The 26209-nt window shown below is 36.3% G+C and overlaps 1 protein-coding gene across 1 annotated transcript in view; it reads left to right on the top strand.

Moving 5' to 3' along the window:
• Positions 1–20886, top strand: part of LOC145670118 (nose resistant to fluoxetine protein 6-like) — a 58227-nt gene extending 37341 nt beyond the window's left edge. Inside the window, exons 9-13 of the mRNA XM_081738487.1 lie at positions 12625–12760; positions 14632–14830; positions 16066–16208; positions 19062–19170; positions 20636–20886. Of these exons, the coding sequence (XP_081594613.1) occupies positions 12625–12760; positions 14632–14830; positions 16066–16208; positions 19062–19170; positions 20636–20781 (733 nt within the window). The 3' untranslated portion in view covers positions 20782–20886. The remainder of the gene's footprint in view (positions 1–12624; positions 12761–14631; positions 14831–16065; positions 16209–19061; positions 19171–20635) is intronic.
• Positions 20887–26209: the final 5323 nt, after the last annotated feature.

A 26209-nucleotide genomic window follows, 5' to 3' on the forward strand; every position in this document is an offset into this window, starting at 1 on the left:
TGACAGGAGTTCCAGCTGAGATATTGAAAGAGACAATTCATAGGGTTTCACCCGTCGACTGGCATATCCAATGACGTTAGGATTATCTTTATCTGAAGGATATTGTGCAAGTAGGCCAGCCAAATTTTCCATGCAGGCATCACTATGGATGTGAAAAGGCAAGGAGAAATCTGGTTGACTTAATGCAGGTGGATTACTAAGAAGAGTTCTCAGTTTATTGAAAGTTTCCAAGGCTTCGTTATTCAGTACGAATTTCTGATCCTTTTTCAGGAGTTGATACAGATTAGCAGTGAGGCCAGAATAGTTTGGGATGAATTTTCGCCTCCATCCTATAAGCCCTAAAAACTTCTGTAGTGCTTTCTTGGATTTCGGTACTGGAAAACAACGAATTGGCTCATTGAGTGGAGGGTCAACCCTTATTGTTCTGCCACTAATTATATGTCCTAAAAATTTGATTTCCCGTGCAAAGAACTTACATTTTTTGAAATTTAATGAAAAATTTGCTTGTTTAAAGATTTCGAAAGTTCTCTCTAAATGAGCCAAATGCTCTTCTTCACTAGTTGATTTTACTAGAACATCGTCTAAGTACAAAATAACAAAAGAACGGGTTGAGTCATTAAAAAATTTTGTCATTACCGATTGAAATACAGCAGGACTACTTTTCAACCCCTGTGGCAGAACAGTAAGGCAATATTGTCTTCCCTTGTACACAAAACTGGTGCATTGGTAAGAGTCTGGGTGTAAACTGATCCCATAATACGCACTTGACGCGTCAAACGACGAAAACCACATTGCCTGCGAAACACGGTGTAGTAACTCATTGATAGGTTCTACCTGCACCTGTGGAGATATAATTTTTGAGTTGGTAGCCCTCAGATCTAAAACTGGACGTACACCGCCAGAGGCCTTCCGGACGACATGAATAGGATTTCGATATGGAGACATTTGCTCTATTGCTATCCCCAGCCGTAACCATTTATTCAACTCTGCTTCAAACTCAGGTTGTATAGCCTGGGGAACGGAATAACATGGTCCAACAACTGGTTCTTCATCCTTCAACTGTATTTTATAGGGAGGCGCGTTAACGCGGCGTGGGTACTCAGAGAAAAGAGAACGGTACTTTATTAATAATTTCCGAAGACCTGATTTAATCGGTGATGGTAAGTCATCCCGAGTGGCAATATATGAATCAATCTCTTGTTCCGAGACATTGCATTCGGTGCCCAGGAGTGGATCCAGCTGATCTCCCCTGTTAACCCCTCCCTTGTGGAGAGGTGTCACTGCACAGGCAGCTTGACAATTTAAACTGGGGTCAAGCATGGGTCGATCCACCACCGGCCATCCTGATTCACCGATTGCAATCTCTTCTACTGGTAATTTCACTAGCATTATGTTCGGTCGATCCGTAGGAACGATGACAGTGTTTCCTAAACTATCTTTCATTCTAATCTCTTTCTTTTCCCGGTCAATGATACAATGGAATTTGTCCAGAAACGGACATCCCAGTATTAGGTCCGTTCGCAAATATTTTATGACGAAGATGGCTATTTCGAATATATGATTTTGTATGTTTAGGTTAAAATTTTGAACGCCCTGAACCGAAAAACTTTCTTTTCCAGCGAAAGCGCCAAGTGTAAGGCCCGTGTATGGTCTCAATTTAGCGGATGGAAACCGTTGCTTTAATTTTTTCCACACCTCCCAGTCCATTAGGCAGAGCTCTGAGCCACTATCTATTGTAGCGACAAGTTCAACGCCGCCGATACTTCCTCGTAGGCTGGGAGAGGTAGAAAAATAGCGTTCTTCATTTGAAGCAAAGGGTTCCTCATCTATAACAAATTTTATAACAAATTGTAACGAGTCCCGAAATGATAAATTTTGTGTCCACAAATTAGATTTACATTCGTTGTCAGTCTGATTTTTCAAAATAATGGGGTGTATTTTCCCGCAACTATCCTCCCCCATTTCACCAGGTAGTTGCGGAATTAGTTTGTTGATTTGACAGCGGTCTCGCGACTATCAATCTCTCGAGTGGCTAGAATTCCATTTCCGCCATTAGTTGGTATTTGCGAAGGGGCAGAATTCTGAGATCTACCTGCACAGTTATTGTTAACATTGCCGTTTTGACCAGTACCGTTTTCTCTTCTCCGGTACGCCCCGTTAAAGTTCCTCCTATTATCGTCCCTATTCGGGTTCGATTCCCCCATTGTGCGGTCATAGGGGCGATAACCCCGGCGATTGTTAAACATCGGTCGGTTACGGAACAGACGTCGACCATTGTATTGATTGCTTTCTGAGCCACTCCCACTCGGATAGCGAGATCCAGCTTGGGTGTAACTCAGAAAGTCCGTTTGGCAACTAGCCGTTGCCTTGCTTTTCACGGGTTTCACAACTTTTGCTTGTCGGGCGAAATACCTCTTCGGTGGGCCTCCAGTTTCTTTCCCACACAGGGCAGCTAGGCGTGACGTAACTTCTCGCACCGTTTGGCACAAGTGAGAAGCAATAGCCCGCGGCTCATCTGGTGGAAGAGCGTTCACTATGATGTCTACTAGTTCGGCTTGCGATGGATTTTCTGCGATCTGGTAGTACAGTTCGATGATCTTCCAAGCATAGTCCAAAAGGGACCCATACTTGGCTCGATCATATCTTAAAGATTGGAGGTTGCGTTTCTGAAGCCTCTCTATATGTTCGTTGCAGTATTCTTCCTTAAAAAGGATCAGAAAATCATCAAACGTACGAATTCTATATTTAATAGAAGCAAACCACGCGCCTGATGCTGCAATTAAAAGTTTTTCAACTATTTGTAAACGTTCTCTATCGGTCAGCCGATACATTTCTAAACACTGCTGCAATCTACGCAGAAAAACACGAGGCTGTCCATTGGTAATATTCCCGTCAAAAGTGGGAAAACGTTCGATGTCCCTCAGCGAAACCTTGGAACCCATACTAACATAAGCAGGGGAATAGTTACTGGGAATTAACATATTATCCTGCACAATCGGAGTTGTCACCGGATTTACCACCGACGACGTCATAGCGGTGTTATAATTACCCATGTAAGTGAAAGGGATTCTGTTGGTCGTATTGAATATGTTGGGCTCCATCCCCGGACCAATCGCACCCGTGAACAACGACTCAGAATGGTACCCATCTCCTCTTCCCGGCAACACGCTATGTGATTGTATACCTCCATGTAAGGAGGGAGCACTCACGCTAGTGACCGTAGTCGTCACAACACTCGACTGATTCGGCACACTATTGGAATTGAACCACGACTTTAGTTCTGACCGATGCATGGGGTAGTGCGTCGCAATATCCCGTGCATCAACTGACCTTAAATTTTCTTTTCCTGCGCTACAGGTAGTTGTTATAGCAGGTAATATTTCTGAGGAATCGCTACCGGGGAAAGGATAGGTTACCTCTGATTTTTCGCGACTAGGTTTCGTTATTTCTTTTTGAATATTTACTATTTCGTTCTGAATTTTCGAAATTTTTTGGTCAGTTACTTCCCGTTTGGTTTCCAATGATAAGTCTGACAAGGTTGACTTTAAACTATCAATTTCGGCCTGCTGTGTTTCTAATTTATTGTTGATTTTATGCAATTTGGTATCCATTTGTTCAATTTCAGAATTTACATGATCTAATTTACCCTCAGTCTCCTGTTTAAGTTGCTTTACAGATTGCTGAGCCTCGCATCTGACCGAGTCAATTTCATTAGACATTTGCTCTCTCAATGTAGTTATTGAGGAAGCAAAGTCCGAACATATGTTGTCGATTTTCTGGGTTAGTACCTCAAATCGAGATTCGGTTTCTCGTTTCGAGGTATCAAATTTTTCATTTATTTCACGTCTCATCTCTCGGCTATTCTCATTCATTTCATACCTCATCTGTTGATTATCCCGATCTATTTTCTGTAGCATCTGTTGTAATGAAAGGATGAGAGCGTCATTATTAGATGACACAGTCTTCCTTTGCTTTTCTTTGGGTTTATCACCAATTGGATTCCCATCTTTTTCATCATCATCGAGGTCAGATATCTCCACTGGAGATATTTGGCCTCGGTTCTTCGGGGTACTATACCCTCGCTCACCGCCCGAATCGGGATGTTCATTTTCTTTCTCAGAGGATAAACTCATGGGTTCACGCGACTGGTGGAGCTTCCCCTCACATTCTTTACAGTATTTAACTATCTCACCAGCCCGGACTTTTTCTGCATTTTCAGCAGTATCCTCTAAATTGGTACAACTGAAATGAATCCATTTCAGCCCACACTCGTGACACCTCACTAGCCTACGAGAGACGCGAGCTCTTTTCTCACTACTTTCTAAAGTACATTGTGTACATGAGACTTCCGCGTTCTCGTGTGATACTACTTCCCTATTGGTTGCCATAGTTTCCATACAAAAAGACACAATATAAACACATGCAATTATATACTTATAGACTAACAAGATATATTATTCAGGCACTGTTCATAAATTAAAGGACTCCTATCTAATTCCCTCCTTGGGTCAACTTCCAGCATTTTCAAATTTTAGAAGTCACTTTAGCAAATTCCTTCATTTCCCCCTTTCTACAGAGAGAGACAAAGATAGCAGAACAGCCAATGACTATAATTATTTAATCTCACTGTAACTTTTTAATTATGCACCTTTTGTGGCCAAGTCAATATGTGCTCGATCCTAAACAGTATTTAATAAATAATTTCAGATCCGTTACCAGGGAAAACAATTGTTTCCATGGTAACTGTCCGATGTCAACGGTCGCCAAATTTTGAAAGAAAACGTAGTCCGTTGCCATAGAAACCGCCGTTTCCAGGGCAACAGATCCTGTCACGGTTAGCCAATATTGAAAGAAAACGAAAACGAAGAAAAAAATAATAATAACGTGCAATGAGAAGTCGCTAAAATTAATTCTCTTTAACGAGGACGATTACGAAACATCACCTACTGATTGAAATCCGGATTATTTTCCAATAAAGTAAATTCCAATAAACTTTCTTGTTATTGTTGATTATTCCATATCGGACTCCCGAAGAAAACTCATCGAAACAACTTATTGACCGTGCAAATAGCGACTACTCTGTCATGACTCCGTTTTCTTTCATTCAGAAATAGGAAAGAAAGAGAAGAAAGTAGAAGGGTAAAAGAAGGAGGTAGGAAAAGAAGAAAGAAAAGAAATAGGGTATTTTAATGAGAAACAGATTACTGGATAATTCCGGAAATATAGTAAGAAGTCGAGAAAGTCCTCGAAAGATAAATCATTCTAAATGTTATTAACGACTAATCAATTTTGGAATACTTCGGAATAGACACATGTTCCCTCATACCACCCAGACCTAGCTCCAGGCACCACGATCATGGGGTTGCCCAGACCTAGACCTGGGAATGAGAAAAGTGAAATTTAATTCTTTGTACTGTTACTCTAACCGATGATTGATAACTATCCAGCGTCTGAACTCTGTTCTCTAGGATCGACCACACATATGAATTAGCCAAGAAAAAAAAATCAAACTTATCAACTCAATATAAATTTATGTATCGTATCAATAGGAGTCTCAACTTCCTGGAAGAAAGATGTCGTATTTAGGCTCATCCTGCTATTTTTGTTTCACTCCTAGAGCCGATTCAAACCATTAGTAGCGGTCCTTCATGACCTAGGTTATTTACCTTAACACATATATTAAAACACGACACATATATTATAGATGTTAATACAACAAATGATACCACTAAAATTACTTATATTAAATCTATCATGCATTCACACGCTCACTCACTCAGGACAGTGTAAATATGGTTAAAGGAAACCAACTAACTACAAAGATACAAATAATTTATTACATCCATAGTGAAAAGAAAAGACAAACAAATAATTATGAAGAAAATATTAAAAGCACAAGTTATTGGTTATATATTAATAGAGTACATAGTGTTATATTTTAGTAATTTTTATATGTCCAATCATCTTGACAAATAGAAAGAGAAAAAAATTATTTACATGTATCATATCTTAGGCATGCTAAAACAAATTATGATTTGCGACATACGCAAAAAGACACTTATTTCACTTGAAAAAAAAATTGACAAAAAGGAAAGAAAAGAAAAAAAAGAACTTTTTGGTGTATCAGAACTTATATGAGTCTCTACCTCACACTGAGGAATAAAATCTTAATTTTGAGCGTTCAAATCACAAATCATGCACTACTCGTAGCGTCCAAAACATTTCACTCCATTTAAATTAGTTTGTGTATATATATATATATATCTATATATATATATATCTATATATATATATATATCTATTGGTTTACAAAAACCATTCATCGACTATATTTAGTTTGCAACTCCCAGCAGTTTATATCTGCACTCGCACACTGCGATGTTTATACCCATCTGGGGATTTCGAAAAAAAATCACTTTCGGCAGAGGATGTTTCTCCTCTTAGACGGTCCATTTCCAAACTTATTAATTGAATAGTTTTAAGTTATTTATGCAACGCTGGGACACGTTATGAGGCCTTTCCTTAGGATCACTTTCGTATATATTTGTATATGATTCGGATTTTAAAAAACGATCTCCCGCAGGTGTACGGAGTATGAAGGTTTAAATTGAGGATAAAAAAAAACTGGTCAAGTCACAGGATACATATGCAGGTGAGAAGGATTCAAGGTACACTTTCCACGATGGTTTTAGGTTGGTAGTTCGGGGATAATATTCGTTATGATGATGTGGGTTACGTTTAGACCTGCCTTTACTTTCCAATACATGCCATTACATAATTACATAAGGTATCATTTACATTTATTCAACAGAAAAGGAAAATTACTTAAGTGCACGGCGGTATTCTTAACAAAATCTACATTCTTACATTCGTCGGAGAACTTACTGGTAAACTATAGCAACCAACACACGTTTAGGGGGACAGACACGAGCGCTCTTACATATATTCATAATACATTTAATATCATACTTTTACTTTAAAATCATATTCACATACTAATTACATATACATTTCGACGTATTCATTTCTTTCTCTCTATATATATATTTATTATAAATGCGCACACATTTAAATTAATCACCCCAATAATAAAATTTTTACAAGGTTGCAAACATTGTCCCAAAACAAATGACTTCCGACATTACATATGAAAAAATAAAATTGATTTTTACTTGATACCGCGCATCTATAAATTTTTCACTCTTATATAATCAATTCGTGTTTAAATCATGAAGGAAAAAAAACTTTGGAAGGCAGGCACGTAACACAGAGCATTTCTAAAGATATAACTAGATAACCTAAAATACAATTTCTGGGCCCAGACCAACTACAAGATAAACGAAAACCAAAACAGAAAGGAAAGTGACCAATGGATAAAAAAAAAACTTAAAAGGGACGACGGTGAAAGAACGTAATTTAAGTGTCGTCAACTACGAAGTCTTCGTTTATTTCGGCGATAGGTCAAAATGTGATGGAGGACCCAATCACTATCTACTTTATCCATGAATCGTGTCTTGCAACGTCTCAGCTGGTAATTTCAGATCAGAGTTGTACGTTAAATAAATCGTAAGCGACAAGTTCAAAATCGGGGGGGGGGGGGAAGGTTGAAAAATTTAAAAAAATATAGATCTCGAAGTAAGAAGGAAGAAAGAGACAAGAGAGAGAAAGCGGCGCCAACGAAAGGAGGAAGATTAAAGTACTACTCACTACACAGAAGAGTGATCGAATTTAAATATATAACAACTCATAGCCAAAATATTCACATATGCCGAAAAAGGGTGGTTTACTTAATTACGTAAACTAGGAGGGAGTCCCTGCTGCCAAGGATGCAAGTTCTGTGTCCATCAGATCCCAATCCCACAAGAATTTGCTTGTAAGATTGAAATCCGATCCCCGTATCCGGCCCAGACCAGCAGGATAAAAGGAGAGGGGGAAGGGACCGGGTAACTGAGTCCCCAGTTTTGAAATCTCTAAGTAAGAAAAAAAACATTCGACCCCTCAGAAGAACTAAGGAGGTTCTAGAACAGTAATGAAACTAGAGTAATAGCTAAGATATCCCTAATTAGTGATTTGCCAAAAATAAAAAAAAATTTAAATAAACTGAATTTCGGATCGGTGATTTCAATTACCAAAACTCACCGATAGCTACCCTACGCAGACACGCCACAGTCTGGGATGTCGTTAATTTCCCTCGTCTAATTAAACTAAGAAAAGAAATGAAAATACTTAAAGGGACTAGGGGTCGACATCCGGGTACGCGATAATAAATTTCAATAATTAATTGTTTTGATTCTGTAACCCTGTCAGAGCTGTCGCCTCCACGAACATTGTAAGCTAGCCCGAGTAGGTAACGTGAAGGGAAAAAAAATCTCACGGAGCAGGATATTCTATTTTAAAACTGACCAGAAAATATAATTCACTACAGCCCTGATGTATAACTACTACTGTCTTTTCACAATTTATTATTCAATATGTCTAGTCAGCGATTGTATGATGCTACCCCTTCTATCAGATGGTATTACTATGGTTGATTATTATTATAACACATAAAACTACAAAATATTACCATAGTCCGACTATATATCGGCCTCCGGTCCGCGTGATATTATGGTGCAGGGGTCAGAACCTGAGATGTTTGTAGCTACACGTATCTATTCAATATATATATATCAACACACGGCGACGTATTCACTGGGCTACTATATATTTAACTATATGGGTGTCCTATATTCTATATTCATTTACTACAATATTCATATACTTTATATTCATATTCACATTAATATTCATATGCCACGACGCTATATTCTACAAACACCCTGTTTCCTCTATCTACGCCCAGCCTATTTACACATTTCATCATAACACTTTAAAATCTATAATCACTACAAACATTTCCCATTCCGATCACCGCACGACAACCTCACTCGAACTCAAGACTCTTTCACACACACACAATACTATGTAATACCTGGTAGCTTTATTAAGAACGAAAAAAAATCCTACGTATATTCACTGAAAATAGAATTATCTGCGATAATGTTTAATGTTTATAAAATTCTGCAGCAACAATGAACTTCTGCAGCCACGAAGAAAGAAATGAACATTTAATATAATTTCAAAGCGAAGAACTAGCATCATATCGCCCGACTTCTGTTAAAAAATTACGTATTGTTTATTTACTTAAATATCTCGATTTCTAGACTATGCAGAATGTTGAAACTTTCAGAATATATTAATTTTGGGTCACTTGACCTAACTGTACATTCATATGGGCTGTGAATTATACCTTCTAGGTTTTATTTCGGAAAGAAAGGTCAATTTCATGAAAACTAAATCACTAAGTACCTCGACAGAAGAATGGCGGTTAGTACTGACTTTCGACACTAGAGGCTAGCGATGATATAATCAACCCTTGAACAACTGAATGTGACCTTGTACACGGAATTATTATACTATATTAAGTTCACTATTAAATATTGTGTATGAGTTCACTTAATGGCGGAATAATAAAGAATTTATCGCATAGTAAATACTACACTGTCCATATTTAATTATCTCACACACTCTTTCATCACTTAACTACCACAATTACTACTACTAGATTACAAATATACACATACTACTTAAAGTACAAGACACATCATGCCAATACACACCAATCATCACTATCATTAATACATGTTATACTAATGAATATACACAGAAAACATTCATATTTTACCATGTTAAATCGGCTCTATGAAAAGTAACGAAAGGAAAGAAATGAACAGGGCCAACTAGCCCTTATATCTACTAAATCACATTCTTTACTTAACCTGTTTAATCAATGCCCTGAGGGGACATATCGGAGTGTTAGCTAACAATAGGACCCCTGCCCTGAATGGGCAGGAACCCGGAACAAACTACATGTTCAACTCATCCCGCTGGAAGCCGTACTCCCAATTTGGGAGTCAGATAAGAGCCCTTTGCTTAATTTACACGTACATGCTGATGGTTACTAACACTACAAACAGACCTAAAAATACCGCCATATATATATATATATATATATATATATATATATATATATATATATATATATATATATATATATATATATAAAATCACGTACTAACTACACAGACAGATTACTGAACGGACAGGTCTGACCGAACCTACACTGATTCAGGAGGGGCAAGAGGGAAATTTAACTATTTGATTCACTGAACTGCAAACTGGGTTTGGGAAAGGAGATTAAATGCACACACTATCCTGAATTCTGTCCGTCACGAACTATATCTGCACAACATGGCGTCACCGAGTTATGCTTCCTATTTCAGCTTTTTAGTTCAGTTTTTAGTATGAGAATCTAGCAAATTTATGGCTCCTTAGCTTCCTGGATGGTCTCTATTTCATTATCAACAAGATTTACCTTGTTAATGCAGCTTTTCCAGCTACTTTTCCGACTTTCTGAGCTAGAAGATTCTAGTCCGGCTGTCTTCAGTGGACTTCTTGCAAGGAATGGAATAATTGCGCCCTAATATCATAGCGTGGGTTTATCAGCCAATCAAAACTAAGCATTTTGGCGGTGGGGCTTTGAAACGAATAAAATTTGGTAAAATCTGGATCAAACTAGATTTTAGAAGGACCTAGGTATCTAAAAGAGAGGTGAACTGTGGTCCTGAAAATTCTGTCGAATTTTAGATTGGTTATTTGATCTGGAGAGTTCCGTCCAATAGTGGATCTATATTTTCAGATAGCACTGACACCGTAAGAATTGTAATAATCCATTTACATATCCATATACAAAACTTATAACTAATTTAAAATATAAATAAAGATATTGATTCCCAAAACTATAATCCGTAATGATTTTTTTTTACAGTTTTCCATGTTAATTGAAATAGAATAACAAATAAAATTACGAATTATATGAACAGCCAGAAATTTTTTGTTAAACATCAAGTACAGTCGGTGCAAAAAATTTCGGGCACCCTCCTGTTAAGAACATAATATCATTAGACTGTAATGGCATATTACAAATAATAACAATATAAGAGCTGTCAAATATAATGAAGAACGACATATATATATATATATATATATATATATTAGAACCACATAAATTAATTTTTTTCGATAGCTCTTGGGGGCATAATGACAAGTAATACAGTGCTCACCTCTACTGGGTAGGATCCCTGGCTTGATCCCAGCTCACGCTAAGTACAAACTTTGTGTTCATGTGTTTTCTTGTGGCTTTTCCCTTTCCACCCGCTTTCTTCATTACACATTACATTCGTTGTCATCACCATCCTTTCCCTTTGCCTCAACGGACAGTCGTGGTACGTCAAAGTAAATAATAATAATAATAATAATAATAATAATAATAATAATAATAATAATAATAATAATAATAATAATAATAATAATAATAATAATAATAGTCGATAATTATGCATCAAAATTCACTTTCAAGCTTTGCTACATTGTTGAGTACGGCATTATCAGTGGATTAATTAGTGTACAATCTTTGCGCAATTGTAGAGTTAAACAAAACACAAAGCTTTTGAATTAATCATGTTTATGTGACTTCTTCTCAACACACACAGACAAAAATACAAATATGTGACAAAAGTAATAACTAAGAACTATATTAAATCCATTATTTGGTCAAAAGCAAGTAAACCAGCTATGTGTTCCATTCTGATAGTTCTCTGAGGGCTAGTTGTTGGTCTTGGCCAGTTATAATGTCGAACTTGAATGCGCTTAGATGTTTATTATTAAGATAATTTCATTAATAAATGTAAATAATGCTGTAATTACCTGAATAAAATACACAGATATTTATTCTATGTCAAGCACAACATATTTTAGTAACTAAGCAACACTAACACAGTATAAAATCTATACACAGTTATTACCGTGCACACACACACACACACACACACACACATATATATATATATATATATATATATATATATATATATATATATATATATATATATATACTGTATATATGGGATATGTGAATCTATAAATCTTATTCAACTGAACAAATAACATACTTGACGGAAACGTTTCGTGTGATTTTTTGTGAGAGAGGGAGACTCAATATAATGGATTTTTATAGCATTTGAAAGTCCATATCAATTATTGACACTTTTTATTCAGCTGAACAGACTGACTGCTTATTCAGGTACACTATGTGCAATAATATATGTACACTATGGAAAATATAGATAGAATATTGTATCTATATTTGTCTGACAATGACTTCTAACACATACCAAGGGCACACATTCCACTCTTAATAATTAGAAATAAAAATACCGTGAATATATAGACATAAAAGTAACCAAATAGGAAGTAAAAATATGACAGAGTAAATCATACGTATACACAATGAATGTTGGCCTTGCTTAGTAAGTACTGTAACCAGTGGCGTATTTAGGGGGGTGGCTTCCGGGCTTAAGCCCCCCCGAAATCTTACTTAGTATAGTAAAGTAAATGAAATATCTTGCAGAATTTTCACATTTCCAGGCAAAGCCACCCCCGAAAGTTAGCAAAGATCCTCCCGAAACAAAATCGTAAATACGCCACTGACTGTAACTATATACTTAATTTTTCATTTTACCACAGTGACTTCGTTCATATAATGGATTACATGTCATATGTCTATGTGCCAGCATTCTCAAGAGGAGCTCCATATTTCGCAGGCGCTGTCTTAGGCTATATACTCTACAAGACGAGAAATGACAAAATTAAAATTCCAAAGGTACGTACAAAATAATATATCAATATAAATAAACTCATATTGGTATTATAACCCTTCAGCAAATTAGAAATTGGTTTATAAGTACGCAGTCTTTCATAAAAAAGAATGTGATATTTAAGATAGCCTAATATAGCAGCTTCAAACACAAGTTCCATGAAAACAAGGATAAATATTTAACTATTTTTTGAAGCACGTCGTGTGTTTTTATTTAGGCATAGGTATAATCTTCATTGTTTTCGGTATCAACTGCAATGGTGATTCATAAGTCATGTAATATTCTGGTATACAACATATATTTATTTATTATGCTACAATCAAAGCGGGTTTACATTCAAAATATAGATCCGTATGTTAGACTATCTGTAGTCACCTTTTTGCCAGTAACTCGATTCCATGTCTTATTAGACGCAAAGAAATCAGTCACTGTTGTTTCCGCCTGATGTTGGTTGGTCAATCATCATGATTTCAAGAAGTGGGCCATGAGGCGAAACGGTAAGTAACCTGAAGGACAAAGGCCAGGAGTTCATGTCGAGTATGGCATTGGTTGTACCATCAAATTCCTGAATTCTTTGTAGTTTTCCGAAAGGATTATGTATATCTTTTGACGACCGATTATGGAAGTTAGCTCTTGCTCAACAACTGATAAAAGCATTCTGATTTCGGGAAAGCGACTAATTTCGTCCGGTATAACAATCCTATTAAAGAAAACACATCACATGGATTTTGCAGCAGTTGTCGACACTGATCAACTTTTCTCTGCACCCGAGCTGGGATCGATTTATGGGTACAATGCTGCAGCTCTTGATAGCTTTCCGAGTTCGTGGCTCTGAGATATGAAGAGTTGATTTGACTCATATGCTGATGGATGAGTGTTGCTGAATGGTGTGTCGTACAACCTCAGAATCTGTTGTCTTAAAGTGGCCTTTAGTTGGATGATCTTCGACATTTTGATAATCTCATGTAATTTCTGGAACTAACCTGTTGCTTTACTCTGGTTCTCTGCACATTTCCCAGTTGCAAGAGAAATGTTTTGAGTTGCTGTCGCAGCGTCATACCATAATATTAACTCATTCAATGACAGCTCACGAATCAGACTTGTTGAGCTTTCATCGTCACTGCTAACAGTAGCTGACTGAAGTTACAGACGGAATGGTCGCGACCGTGTTAAATAGTCCACCTACTACATTGACCTCTTGGACGAGTTTGATCTTGTGATACGGTTGATCACAGTGTATATACACATCTTCAATTTGGGTTGTGAATACATTATAAGATTTAAGATTTGTCCTTGTATTATAACGGATAAATTCGCCTTTTAACTTAAAAAAATACATTATTCTCATAATAACTTTCCAAAAATCTTTAAGATTTTCATGGAACACGTTCATTTCTTTCATGATTATTAGATGGGGTGGAAGTTATTGTTTTCTTAATTTGATTTATTTGCTTATAACTGTAGAATGTCCCTAGTACAGCCTTTTCATTTTGTATAATGAACGCTATATGACGTACTCAAAGCAGAAGGGAATTAAACTTATTTTGGTCTTTGTGACATATTCTATTATTAACATTTCTATTTGAAGCTACTTTTACAGCTTAGAAGATTTATGTACAAATAGTATAAATACCTCTGGTAATAAACATGTTAACGTTTCCATGCACTTAAGAGAACCTTACAAACATTATGTGTCCTTTCCCTACAATTTTAGTAAATCGACTTGATTCCTTTGTGCTCTGACTTTTGTAAGTGCAGACAGATGTGTTATAACACATATTATGTGAAACAGTTAACGTTTTAAGTTTGGACAACATGTATCAACTTCTAGAGTCGTATATAACATAATCATTTATATTTCTTAACTTTTTTTCAGGTTTTCATCTGTCTTGGATGGTTAATGTCAACGGCCATTTGTCTAACAGTTTTGTACAGTCTTATCATTGTATACAACACAGACACTTTTGGCTATGATCGACCAGTTCTGGAAGCAGCGTTCTATTCGAGTTTACATAGATTTGCCTGGGGTGTTGGAATCTGTTGGATTATTTTTGCCTGTGTCAAAGGATATGGAGGTAAATACACTGTCGGCGACTTTTAGGTTATTACAAACAATATAGTTCGGTTGTGACTTAACCAGTCAAGAATTGATATCTTGAAAATCTTATTGGAATAGAAATGTTGGAAAGAGTGCCTTTTTTGTAAAGGAACAAAACAAATAACCATAAATCACCATGAGGGTCTATTTTGGGATTGTAGTCTATAAGAGGTGCTTTAAAATGCACACTCGTATTTGTGAATTGTTCCAAAAGCAAGATCATCTGTATATGGACATACATTGGTCATGAATATGAAACATATTAAACTGTAATATTAATCTATTCTCGTCTGCGGCACGTAAGCTTCCAGAAAATCAACAGTATAAAGTATCTACCTTGGCGTGGCCCCTAAAACCGTATTACCTGGATAATCGTGGAGACCAGTAAATTTTGTTGTATATCATTTTGTTATATAATTATTTTTTAAAAGTGATTTTGCCTTTACCACCCACTCTTCCTCCCTTATCGCTGAATGTATAATTTTCCTTCCCTCTTTTGTGAAGTAAAATTTCTTGCCTCATTTCATAAAATTATAGTATTTATGTTAAAGGACGGATAATTAATAATATCTGTTAAAGGATGGAGATATATCTGCCAAAGATAACTGGAACAATATCAGCTTATTACTTACATTTTCAGCCTCTATATTTAATACTCAGATTCCGTGCAACACATGTTATACGTAGTCTTATGGAAGACAGAAAAGTCAAAGAATATATAAAGATTTACCAAAATAGTTTTACAGTTGTTCGTGTAGAAACAAGATCTGTCGCTATTACGATAAATTTATTCTACTAAGTGAGAGCAGTGTAAGAACGGGAGAATGATCTTACATAAAATGTAGCATCTTACTTCTCCGAACATTTGAACATACTGTAGTAACAGTTTTCTTTCCTACAATCAATTTTTCATGATGTGATTACTGTATGGAGAATAATACCAACCAGAACTTCCCTTGGGAAACAGCTTTTTTTTTTTAGATTTAAATAATCATACTAATTGTTATCGACGTACCGGTCATTAATACAAATAAATGGTATTATGATAAATAAATGAGAAATAGAAGCTTAGATCTCGTATTTTGTAAACTAAACTGTGCAAACTTACTTTTGCTTCATTCTTTGCTTTTGTTTATTATAATCCTGCCTTAAATTGATAAAAAAATAATAATGCTCTAAGTTTATATGTTATTGCTTCTCTTTCGTTCTTAGGTCCTGTGAATGCTATTCTTTCGTGGAAGGCTTTCCAACCCCTTAGTCGTCTTACGTACTGCGCTTACCTTACACATTTCTATATTCTGAATTACTATGCAGGAACTACCAGAACGTCCCATTATTACTCTGATCCTAGAATGGTACGTTTTCAGGCATCATACTTAAATTGAGTTTCTTTAATATTTTTAATCTAATAACACTAAGTAATAATTTAGCTTAGCCATTGATCTTATAGTTTATTCATTTCTGTGCTTTTGAAAAGTAATCCTATTTTTAAGTTTTGTAACGACCTGATTGAATAAGAAGCAAATGTTATGTGTACATAATATGAAGGAGTTTTTATATGGAGTGATAGTTTCTCAATTAATATTGTAACCGGAAGTTGTAGTAGTTATATCTCTTCCGGTTTTAGTAAAGTTAAAGATATAGATTGCAAAGCATTGTATAGGTCATCTAGTCTAGGAGGCTCAGGTGGGCAGGTCATATAGCCAGAATGTGAGGAAGTAGGAACACTTTTAATGATTTAACTGGAAAACCAATAGGAAAGCGACCAATAGGAAGACCTAGGCGCAGATTAAGGTGGATCTCGCAGAGATAGAAATATAAAGTGGAAACTAGATACAACTGGCTAAGGTCATAAATCAATTTAAAGCTTTTGTGAACTTGACATTGAATCTTCGGGTTCTATAGGTCATACAGTTAGTTAGTTATATCCTTAGAACTCTCAATAGACTGCCGGAGACCATTTGTCATTCTCTGTTACTGGCTTCGCTCTCTAGTGATCAATGTTGAAATCGAGAACGGTTTATTTCTACCTCTTCTGTTCTGACTATAATCTCAATCAGAGAACTCGAATCCTTACGTTTGACCCTCCACATCCTCTGCAAAATTTATGGTAATTCAGTAAATGTCAGGATTTTTGCCTAACAGAGAGACGGATATAAGGGCAAATATATAAAGAACTTTTCGTAAACCAAATTCTTAGAATCATTGGAACTTCTCGATAAACATTGTAGTGCTATTAATACATTCACTAGTCTTAGAAAGGAAGTTTTATGCCTTTAACCTGATAACTGGAAATTATATTACTATAATAGCAGATGGATTCTATCTTCAGCTTAATGTACAACGCATGACTTTTCTAAATTTACTTGGTATGTTACTCTGAGAAAGTATTTACTACTTTTAAGGTAACTCAACACTTCTAAAATATAATACCCCCTTATCACGAACAAAATATGGTCTTCAATGAAAGGTGTGCTTCAAGAGGCAAGCAATTGTATTTCGTTATATTTCTGAACTCCTCTTTGTTTATCAATTTCAATTTTAGTATTGCCAATAACATAATTTTTTACTGAAGTTTAACAACTAGTCTAATAAAAGATTACAAATAAATCATTAATTCAATAAAGTAGTAACTTCTGCTTTACAAATGATCATTACTTTCAAACAAGTAATACGTTTTACGTTCTTTATACCTGGTATATATTTTTTTGATCCTTAGCATTGCAATTGTCCGTAAATACTTAAATTATACCTTCTTATAACTTTATTTTGAACTCTCAAAAATTTAATGTCCCATTTTTGGTCAATCATAGCCTTTATTCTGAGCACACTGGATTTGTATTGTATCAAAATGTCACTTCTATCAACTGACAAAAAAAATAATACTTTACTTCATTTATTCAAATGTTTACAAACTTTGAACAGTTTTATCTTGTTTTACCTGAAAAGAGAAGTCAATAATAATAATAATAATAATAATAATATAATAATAATAATAATAATAATAATAATAATAATAATAATAATAATAATAATAATAATAATAATAATAATAATAATAATATCTGAACATCTCCAACAAGAAGCTATTCCAACAACAGCGCACAATTCATGGACAAATTAACAGGGAACAAAGCAAACAATCGTTTTCATACGTACAATAATCCATAGATTGTTAAAATTTCCAGCTTATGAAGAAAGAATAATGCACATAATACAGTACATATAAAGGCAAAATGAATCAATCGTACAAGTGCTTGTATAAGATTTTAAAATACAATTAAATGTTACCTGAAAATTTAAACGGTAGTTAGAAGGTCTCATTAAATTAAAATATGTCGTACATATTAGCAATTTGAAATAGTAAGAGAGAATAACTCAGCGTGTGTCAGATATACTATATAACAGCATACCCTCAGTATACATATTGCACCTGTTTTGAAATTTGCATCTATGTTATTTATATATATAAAAGAGAACGTACAAAATTTTGTCCGCTCATCACGCTAATACGGCTGAACCAATTTCTTTCATTTTTGGGGGGTTATTAGGATTTGGACCCTAGATGGTTTTTATCATATCACTTTAATTTTTAATTACCAGTGTCTTGAGATAATTGACCATTCAAGTGTCCATAACGTACAAATCCTTTGTTATTAGTTCATCATAGGTAAAAATAAACGTATTTATATGCAACCCGCATGACCGTGTCACTCGGCGGGTTAACATAAATGACAGGCGATATACAGCGGAAAATAGCTTGAATCTTCTGTTTAAAATTTTTTAATTGATTTGCTTATTTTTACAGACACTTTTACAATATGCCAGCACCGGGATGACCGCAGCGAAGCGGGGCGGGTTAAGATAAATGACAGGCGATATAATGTTAAGATTTACTGCAATCTTCTATGGTTTTTATCATATCACTTGAAAGCGAAAAGGTAAAAATTATCTAAGTAACAAAGTTTATTGCGTTCCGGGGTGACCGCAGCGAAGCGGGGTGAACGCTGCTAGTACACTATAAGTAGAATAGTTGTATCGATTTTCATGTACTCGATGCATCACAAAATTGCTAATTATAATTTTATTCAATATTTTGTGTTGTATGCAATGTTTTAGTTCGCTATAAGCTATTTTTAGCACTAAGGTTTTCCAATAAAAGAATTTAAGACAATAGTATTAAAATTGTTCTTAATATTTTAATACAGGTTGAATCATATCTTGGAGACTTGGTTCTAGTTTTGATGTTGTCTGCAATATTCTCTTTGGCTTTCGAATCTCCAATCCTTATTCTCGAGAAGGAATTATTCCGGAAAGGTAATTACACATAGTTATTAATATAACGTCTAATGTCTCCAGCAGTTCATATTTAATACAGATAGAGAAGTATCTAGGAGACTTGGTTCTAGTGTTGATGTTGTCTGCAATATTCTTTTTGGCCTTCGAATCTCCAATATTTATCTTTGAGAAAGTTATTATTCCGGGAAAGTAATTACACATATTTATTAATCTAAAACTTAATGTTTCTAGTTCTCTGTATTTAATGCTGACAAAACTTGACCTAATTTAGTCGGCCTTGTATAATTTTAGTAGTTCTTAATTAGAGAATAACGATAGTAGACATGATGAAATCAGGAGAGGGATCAAGTACGGACTTCTGGGGGTTGTGACACTGCTAATTAGAGCTACTTTTAAGAGTTCCAAACTCTGGGATGGGTTTTATTTATATATAAAATAAGAAAGTTTTCTGTTTTGGGAGGAGGTGATCGCCCCAATCGCCCCCACGTGATCGGCCCCTTGATAACATACTAATTCATGTGCCCCGAAATAATAAAATCCTTATTACTGAGCGGTACAGTAGAGATTTAGGAACATACATCTATAATGATAGTTACCATGATGTGGTGTGCCATAGAAAATTCTCGCTATCGAAGGAGTCAAGTACAATTTTGATCAATGGCTGAATTTCTCTACAAGTGAGTGTCTAAATTACTGCATCACTCAGTCGATAATCGTAAATATCCCTGTCCTTAAATTCTGGGAAAAACATGAACAGAAAATTATATATTTCTGAATGGGGGAAAAGATTCACAAACTCGAAAAACTAAACTCTACTTGGATTCAGATAATCTTAAAGAATAAGGAATTTTTATTTGCGCTACCTACAAAAAATCATAGAAAATATTTTGCCAATGATAGAGAAAGAACAGATGACATAATATTAGGTATGGCGATAATAGAATTCTACTCATACCGCTTTTGGTTTGAAGAAAGCATTAAATGAGAAGACGAATCCTATTCTTATAATTGCAAATCAATGTTAAAGACAAAATCTCTACCGATTTTGCTCTGATATGTTCAGACAAAAACATGGACATAATTTGTTAAGTCATTATTCGAACCGGCTAGTGTAGTTTGAAAGCGTAACAATGAAAACATAAAAGTATTCACTTATAATTAATTACATATATATGTATATGATATATTTATATCTTTTGGTCCGTGAATCCAACAGACCTAATACTGAAAAAAATTTGTAATTGTTTGGATTATGACAAATAACTTGTAGCAAATTTGGTTTTAGTTCACTCAGACTTCTATTGTAAGTCAGTTCTTATAAAGTAAATATTCCAAACTACATAGGTGTTCGAAATATCAAACCAACATCCCCCTTGTAATAGAACGCAAGTGGGTTATTTGATTCATGCACTGAGAAGTATCATTGAAGAGCGCATATATAATGAATTGTATAAAATCCTTGATACATTTTTTCTTTCCGCAGGAGGTTACAAACCAAAACCCTCAAAGGGATATTCAATTGAGGATTTAGAGAAAAAATCTCGGCTACCCGCCAATGAGATAGTTGAACGTGAAGAGGAAAAAGAAGTTTCTCCACATAAGATTGAAGTTGTAACAAGTCGCTTTTGAATTTAACAAAACAATAACTAAAATTATATTTAATACCAACTTGTGAACATTAAGAGCCTTACGAATGAAGTCAACAAACACCAAGTATCGAAGGTGGTATAATGGTAGACAGGCAGGTGTGATTTCCAAACACATATTCATTCTTGAGATACACACGTGTGACTTGCGAACACATATTCATTCTTGAGATAGGCTCATGCGACTTCCGAACGCATATTCACTCTTAAGATACACAATGTGTGTGTGTTCGGACACATTAACTCTTGAGATAGGTACGTGTCTTGAGATAGGTTACGTTTTTATTGTGAATTTATACTTTATTTCGTCTATGCTTTAGCTGTTTCTCTTGTAATCATATGTGCGTACCTTTCTGGTCTAGCGGAGCGGGTACGGTAATGAAACGGTCTTGAGTGTTAGGCTGCCGATCTTGAGGCTAATCTCATTGAATCTTCGAGTCCCTCTAAACAGCGTGGTCATTTTTAACTATGCTCCAAACCTTTGTGTTCATATCCGTGTAGCAGTGGATGAGGTTGGATATTCAATAAGATGAACTAGAAGACCATGGAGGCAAGTATCCCCGTTGCAGCGATTTGTTGGAAGATAATAATAATAATAACAAAAATGGCTACCGAGTTTGTCTGTGGTACCCAAGGTTCCGCGTCCTACTTCTAGGAGAGACCTTCAAGTGCACTACAGATACTCGAATAGAAAGATAACTCTGTAATCATAATGCTACTCAGCAGTATTAGTGATGATGTCATGTCTTTCAAGTACAGTATTATATGAATAATTTCTTGCTGTTTGTAGTTTGTAAGTTTGTGAATTGAAACTAGTGATCATGTAAAATGTAGCATTGAATTCTTAAGAGAAACGTAATAATTTTATGTTATATATATATATATATATATATTACTGCATCTATGTATATGTTACATTATTGTCAATACTGTTTAACGTAAGTTTTTTATATGCATATTTATGTAATTGTTTTATGTGTGTTTTATATTACATACAATTTACACTTGGTTAATACCACCAAATTTCTAAATAAAAGAAATAAATATAGAAACCAAAGTTCCTCATTCCTCTTTTCATAACAAATCCTTTGAAAACTATATTATTTACAAATATAACTGATAGGTCATTACAAGGACCCAACATAAAACAGAAATAGGTTGCTATTGATCCTGTTTGCCAAATGAGATGTGCGCATTACCAGTTTTATTTAGTTCCAAATATTCGTCTTAGGATCTTGTTCTGAAGCACGTTCAGCCTGCGTTCTTCCCTCAGAGGAAACGACCAAGGTTCTCAACCATTCTGCACAACAGGCATCATTATCGTTTTAGATACTTTAAGCTTGAAATTTCTTAACAGAATTCGCCACGACAAAAGATTTTGAACTGAACAATGGCATGAATTTCCTGCTTTCAGTTCACGATTAATCTCTTCGTGGATATGGTTTTGTCTGTAAATATTCATCCTTGTTATTTGAAAGTATCTACTTTGTTGAAGCTTTTGTTTGATACTTTCACGTATCTATAATATGCAGTATTATGATCAGTGCAAACTTCCGTGTACTTAGTTTTCTTTGCATTTACTTCCAAACCTATGTGCCTGCAACACTGTAAGTACATCGAAAAATCGAGTTGAGTTGAGTTGATTTTGAATTTAACGTGCCTTTATCGAGGCTATATGAAACGGGACCTACTGATTAATGTGAAATCCGAGCCACATAATCTCCAGCTGGGAAACAAACCAGGGTTTCCAAAGGCGCGTATTGTAACCGCTTAGCAACAAAGGAGCTCATCGGGAAATTGATTTTCTTTAACAACTCCCGTTTTATTTTTCTATGGCTTTCAGTGTTGATACTGGAAATTACTTTGTAGTGTTAGTATTCTAAATTAGTATGCTTATTATAAATTTTATTCATTTTTTCCTGAAAAATTAAGTACTTTATTTTGATCAAGGACACAGACAACCTCTGAATCATTTGTACTTATTCGACCTGCAGTTCCGATTAAGGGCTGCTTAGGGAGAGCTGTATACCCGAACCTCCAGGTGAGAGGGGACCTCCACTCTGGTCAAAAACTGTCTAAAAGCAATAATACAAGATAAAGCCATCATCATAAAATAAAATAAAATAAGTATGAAGCAAATTTCCCCGTTTGTTACATCAACATTTAACGCTCCACTAGCAAGGAAGGATTTTCAAGTGTCAAACTCCGATTTGCTTGAAACTCCTGGAGTGATAAGGGAATCAAATATAGGATATAAGTGTTTTATTTATGTCGAACAACGTGGGGGATGAAGGGGTAAACACCCCCTTAAAGTGCGAACACCGGGCAATATGACACATTTTAGCAAGGCTACAACTAGCAACGCACAATGAGAATTTGTTTGAAACTCATGGAGTGAATGAAGGAATTGAAAGAAGGACAAACCTGCTTTTTTTATACCGACCAACGTGGGGCCTGAAGGGCTTAAAAACTTTGATTTGGATGAAGATGTCATGGAACTAAATGATGTCACCGATTCCAGGGAAGTGGATGAAACTTACAAAGGAGAGCATCGGAGACCTGCTGTATTACGAGTTGTGAGTCTGTGGACTAAGAATACAAGTGGAACGCAGTTGAATTATGGAAGAGTGAAAAACAAAAGAGATTGTCCTAACGTCCGTTATGGGACACTACAAGAAAGAAACGTCCCGAAAACAGTAGTTCCGTTGGAAAAAGCAAGTCTCTTCTGGTTTAACACGAAATGACAATTGTGTGAGGTGTCGGTTTGCTGTGCTTTTGAATTTTTAAACCACAGTCTGTGCACATTTACCACGGCAGGCTCTCTAGGCAGGTCAGGGGTATAATCTCACTTTATTTACGGCCACAAAAACACGGTTGAGAGCACTTAAGAAGGCGCTCAATATTGCCTCACGTAAAGTGACCAAACGTATAGCTATTTTCCAACATTAGCCAATGTGTATCTCAAACGGCTTAACTTGTTGTGGTCTTCTTAAGAGGTGTAATGCTGTGTATTTTCGCAGTTTAGGGGAGTGCCTATCCCCTTCATCCACCACGTTGACCGAGAAATAAAAAGAAAACAGGTATATCCCATTTTTCATTCCTTTATTCACTCCCAAAGTTTCATCCAAATCCACATTGGGCGTTGCTACTTATAGCGTTGCTAAAATGTGTCATATATGTTCGCACTTTATGTCTCTGTTGACCCCTTTCATTCCCCACGTTAGCCAATAAATATGACTAACTATATATATGACTATCTATCTATCTATCTATCTATCTATCTATCTATCTATCTATCTATCTATCTATCTATCTATCTATAGATAGATAGATAGATAGATAGATAGATAGATAGATAGATAGATAGATAGATAGATAGATAGATAGATAGATAGATAGATAGATAGATAGATAGATAGATATACAGGGTGGTAGCAAACTCCACCGACAAAATTCGGGAGGTGATCCTTGACACCGAAACAAGAATAAAGGTAGGTTTGCACTTTTCTCTAGAACACATAGTTTCGGAGCTACATGATGCCGAAAACGGGGCAAAATTCACTTTAGAGCATTATATCTTCTCTATTTCGAATGATGGAGGCAAGGCGGCATGGCCACCTCAAAGGAACGGAACCTGCTCTATTCAAAGTTGGGTATGTCGCAATCATGAAATCATTGCACAAGGCATTCCCCAAAGGAGCGTAGAGACTCCCGGATAAACTGTCAGGTACGTCAAAATAGGCGTGAATGAATAGGTTTCCCACCTGGTAACAATTATTAGTTGCCACCACGTCGAGATCTCAAACAGATTGCTGTTTGATGGTGACAAACAATGAAGTTGTGGATATGAAGTGATGGTGACTCCACAACTGGAAACAAGGAAACAAGTCATGAACAGAAGTCGAAAGAGGCGGCGTGTTCCGGCAGGAACCGAGCAAGAGATCGCCCACACCGTGAGTAAAGTAGAATATCTCCCGAACAAATTGAGATAGTGACGTCGGTTCACAAAATGAGAAAGAAAATCATACTCAAGGGAACTGATGGTGCAAACTGAATGAAGAAGATGGAACTTCGCAATGGGAGTCCATACAGGAAGAAGTGGATTCCGCAAAGCAGACATGGTAGGGGCAATGAAATGTGAAACAGACGCATGTACTATGATGTGTTACGTATGCCTTACGTACGAACTGGGGGATGAGAGCTGGAAAAGTGGGAATTCCCCATTGCATCGTCGGGGACCAATTCAAGGGAACACCGCCGGACTGGGTGTTGGTGCAGTGGTTCCGCAACAAGCAGAGTACGCAGACATTGCAGGGCCGAGAACCGCTGTAGGCCTTACCGAGTAGGCAACTGAGGCATGGAAGACATGGATAGAAATAAGCATCCGTACAGGCAAACATGTACTGTATTTCAAGGATGATACATACAGTTCGTACTAGTGTCCGTGATGAATAAGTGTCACAAAGAATGACACAAAATGTGGTTTCAGAAGCCTTATAACAGTCTTACCTGTGTCAACGATGTCCACCACCCTGAACACAGGCATTTAGACGTCGCACAGCCTGGCGCACACGCCGAAACGTGTCTGGTTACTCCCGCACAGCGTCACAAGCGACTCGGACACGTTGTTCCAACGTTTGGATATCAGGTACCGGAGTAGCATAAACAACAGTTTTGAGATGCCCCCATAAATAGAAATCCAGAGGATTTTAATCCGGCGACCGCTCAGGCCATGACATAGGACCGCCAAGGCCGATCCACTTGTCCGGGAAAACAGTGTTTAAAAAATCACGCACGGGGAGACAGAAATGCGCCGGGGAACCATCTTGCATATACCACATACGTTGTCGTAAGACCAACGGCACATCCTATAGAAGTGTAGGAAGAACTTCGTGCAAGAGGTTCGAATAGATAGGCCCAGTGAGTCGTTGTGGAAGAACAATTAGTCCAATGAGATGGTCACCCAGAATCCCTGCCCAAACGTTGATACGAAACTGGTGCTGATAGCGAGCCTGTACCAATCCATGTGGATTATCCACAGACCATAGATGACTATTATGAACATTCTGGATACCATTCCTTCCAAATTGTGCTTTATCTGTGAACAAAATGGAGGAGAGAAAACCGACAGTTGTTGCCACCAAATGGAGAACATGATTATAAAATCCAGCCTGAGAGGAAAATCCCCTGGCGATAGACCCTGTACCCGTTGCAAACGATAGCGGTAAAAATTGTTGGCATGAAGGATAGACAACACACTATCATGACTGACATTATGCTAACGGGCAAGCTCCCTGGAACTTACACTCGGGTCATCGAGCACATATCGTAAAATCCGTTCTTCGGCATGCACAGTGCGTTCCTCACGTGGTCTTCCCGTATCATACGTGGCAGGGTAAAACGTTCAGGTC

Source organism: Thermobia domestica, chromosome 14, assembly GCF_964235325.1.
Source record: "Thermobia domestica chromosome 14, izTheDome1.hap1.1, whole genome shotgun sequence".
NCBI classification, from domain to species: domain Eukaryota; kingdom Metazoa; phylum Arthropoda; class Insecta; order Zygentoma; family Lepismatidae; genus Thermobia; species Thermobia domestica.